The sequence below is a fragment of the Phragmites australis genome, chromosome 22 (assembly GCF_958298935.1).
Source record: "Phragmites australis chromosome 22, lpPhrAust1.1, whole genome shotgun sequence".
Lineage (NCBI taxonomy): Eukaryota > Viridiplantae > Streptophyta > Magnoliopsida > Poales > Poaceae > Phragmites > Phragmites australis.
The window spans coordinates 24,387,942-24,390,432 of record NC_084942.1 but is presented as its reverse complement, the minus strand read 5'-3'; the positions used below and the strand labels follow the sequence as shown (position 1 = coordinate 24,390,432).

The 2,491-nt window shown below is 66.7% G+C and overlaps 1 protein-coding gene across 1 annotated transcript; it reads left to right on the top strand.

Annotated features, from left to right (window-relative positions):
* Nucleotides 1-204: 204 nt before the first annotated feature.
* LOC133904658 (uncharacterized) lies at nt 205-1,841 on the top strand. The gene is made up of 3 exons (XM_062346117.1): nt 205-668; nt 765-856; nt 1,024-1,841. Exons 1-3 carry the CDS (start codon nt 205-207, stop codon nt 1,839-1,841), a joined length of 1,374 nt encoding a protein of 457 aa, XP_062202101.1.
* Nucleotides 1,842-2,491: the final 650 nt, after the last annotated feature.

The following is a 2,491-nucleotide window of genomic DNA, read 5'->3' as shown; positions in this document are numbered from 1 at the left end:
ACCCGGGCAGTCCTGCCCCGGGAGTAGCTGGCGCTCTGCGCGGACCCGGGCCGGGTGGCACTGCAAGCGACGCTGCCAAAATTCGACGCCCAGGGTTTGGTGGCCCATCCGGGGCGCCGGAACCCCGGGACTATCCAGATCCCTGGGGTGGATGAAGAGGTGGGTGGCGCGCAGCGGACCGGCGATGGGGACGCCGCGAGCGGCATGCTGCAGACCGGTGGCAGGGGCGCCACGGGCAGCAGGCCGCAGGCCCGCCGTGGAGCTGCTGCAGGCAGCAGCCATCAGGCCGGCGGCAGAGGCGCCGCCAGTAGTGGAGCGGCGGCCCCGGGGGACAAAGGGAAACGCCCCTGGTCGTTCGTGCCCCAGCCGTCGTCGTCGTCACCTCCACGGCAGTGGCCGGCATCGGGCGGCGCGAAGGAGGGAGACCGGGGCGACCAGTCATCCGGCGCGGAGTTCGCGACGGAGGCCAGGTCCAGGGTGCGGGAGCCCAAGGACCAGGGCCGGGCCGGTGGCGCAACAACGGGCGCCCGAGCTGACCCGCTGCCGGAGGCAGGCTCCACCGTGGCCCCTCAACGGCCCGGGGGCCAGAGCCCCCTACCGAAGAGGAGGAAGGCAGACCCCGGGCCGAAGCCACAGGGCCCGGACTTCAAGATCCACGAGTCCCGGTGGTAGTACCGTGGACCAAAGTCCACGTAAGTTCCTTTCTTATCCTGAACATGTTTGCCCGGATATCAGTTTAGGGTACTAACCTTTTCTGTTTTCAGGCCGCCCAAGGACCCCGCCAGAGACCAAAGGCGGCCAGAGGTGCTGAGGCCGGCTCCCGCTCCTGAGCCGAGCGTGCTCGCACCTGAGCCGAGTGCGTCAGCGGAACCGGAGTCGCAGGCGCTGCCCTGCCCTGAGCCGAGGGCAGCGGCCGCGCCCGAGCAGCCGGCGCCGTCCGAGCCCGCCCCGAACACTCCGAGGGCGGAGCTAGCGACCGCTGTGGAAGTGATCGCGGTGAAGTAACCCCGAGCGCCTCTGCAGAGAGGGCTCGCAGGGGACCTAGCACCTGGCCGCCGTCAAGTCAGGCCCCGGAGCCCCTCCCGGACGTGCTTGGAAGCGCCCGGGAGGTCATCGGGTGGCTGGAAGCGGCCGTGGCGGCGGACCGAGTAGAGCTCGATAGGGACCATGCCGCCCTCGTCAAAGAGAGGGGCCGGCTAGAGGAGGTCGGTAGGGTCCTAGAGCCCCGGATCTCCTCGGCCCACGCAACACATGAGAGGTCAATGCGCGCAGTGGCAAAGGAGCGGGAAGCATTGGAGGAGGTGTGCGACGAAGCTGTTGCCGCGCAGGAGAAGGCCACTTGCATGGAGCGGCAAGCGACCGAGCGCGACCAGGCCTCGCGGTGGTGGGTCGCGGAGCTGCTTGCTCGGGAGTGGTTGCTCCTTGCTCGGGAGGAGGCGGTGGTCAAGCGCGAGAAGTCAGTGCAATCTGCCCAGGCAGACTTAGCCCGCCGGAACGACGAGTTCGAGCGGAGCCGCGCCGACGTCCTCCATCGGGAGGAGGAGGTCGCGATCCGTGAGACCGACGTAGAGATCACGGCGACAGCTCAAGATGCCCATGTGGAACAAATTGCACGGCGCGAAGCGGAGGCCGCCTTGGCGGCGTCGGCCCTCACCGCCCGAGAGGAGCAGGCCGCCAAGTGGGAGGCCGAGCTGGCTGCCCGGGAGCGGGCCCTCGCCGCCTTGGCAAAGCAGGCGAAGCGGGGGCAAGCCGAGGCCCCGGCCACCAGTGGCGTCCCGACCAGCGCAGCCAAGGGGGTCAGCCTTGAGGAACGGCTGCAAATCGCAAGGGACGAGCTCTAGACTGTCGTGGCCGAGCGGGCCAACGTGAAGCTGATGATGCGAGACATCCTTCGTCAGGCACGGAGGTCCATGAGGGTAGCCGGGCTCGGGCGCATCAACGTGGGCGAGAAGGGGATGGACCAAGAGACTATCGGCCACCTCACCCTCGGCTTCGAAGAGATCAGCCGGTGCCTCAAGACTCTCCCGAGGGCTGTGCAGGAGTTAGCGTCCCGGGAGGGGCACGCTCTGGCCCAGGTAGTGACCGAGCACATCCTTGCCTGCTACCGGAGCCGAGACCCTGCCTTCTCGCTGGAACCGGTTCGGCAGGGAGTGGTCGAGGTCGAGGAAGCGGCCGCCCGGGAAGCTGTCCGGGACGTCGCCGCCGAGGTGGTGGCGTGCTTCACGCTGGAGCCACCACCGGAACCGAGCAGCGGAAGTAGCAGCGAAGCCTCCTCGCCACCTTCAGAGCCTGCCGACTTAGATTAGATTTTTTGTTTTTTTTATTGTTGTAAATATGGGAGTGATCCCCTCCAGATTGGTTCTTTTTTGAAATATAATGGAAGCCTTTCTTCAGGATCGAAACTCCAATGCTTGTCTTGATGTCGTTTTTCGCTTTTCACTTGATGTCCCGAGAAGTACTTAGCCGGACCGAACCCGACCTTCCTTCCCCG

What these genes read in the sequence shown, in the direction of transcription:
- LOC133904658 (XM_062346117.1), top strand. Translation starts at nt 205, where the DNA reads ATGCTGCAGACCGGTGGCAGGGGCGCCACGGGCAGCAGGCCGCAGGCC. An exon ending in AAGATCCACGAGTCCCGGTG is followed by an intron (nt 669 to 764) that starts GTAGTACCGTGG and finishes TTCTGTTTTCAG; the next exon opens with GCCGCCCAAGGACCCCGCCA. An exon ending in CGTGCTCGCACCTGAGCCGA is followed by an intron (nt 857 to 1,023) that starts GTGCGTCAGCGG and finishes GCGCCTCTGCAG; the next exon opens with AGAGGGCTCGCAGGGGACCT.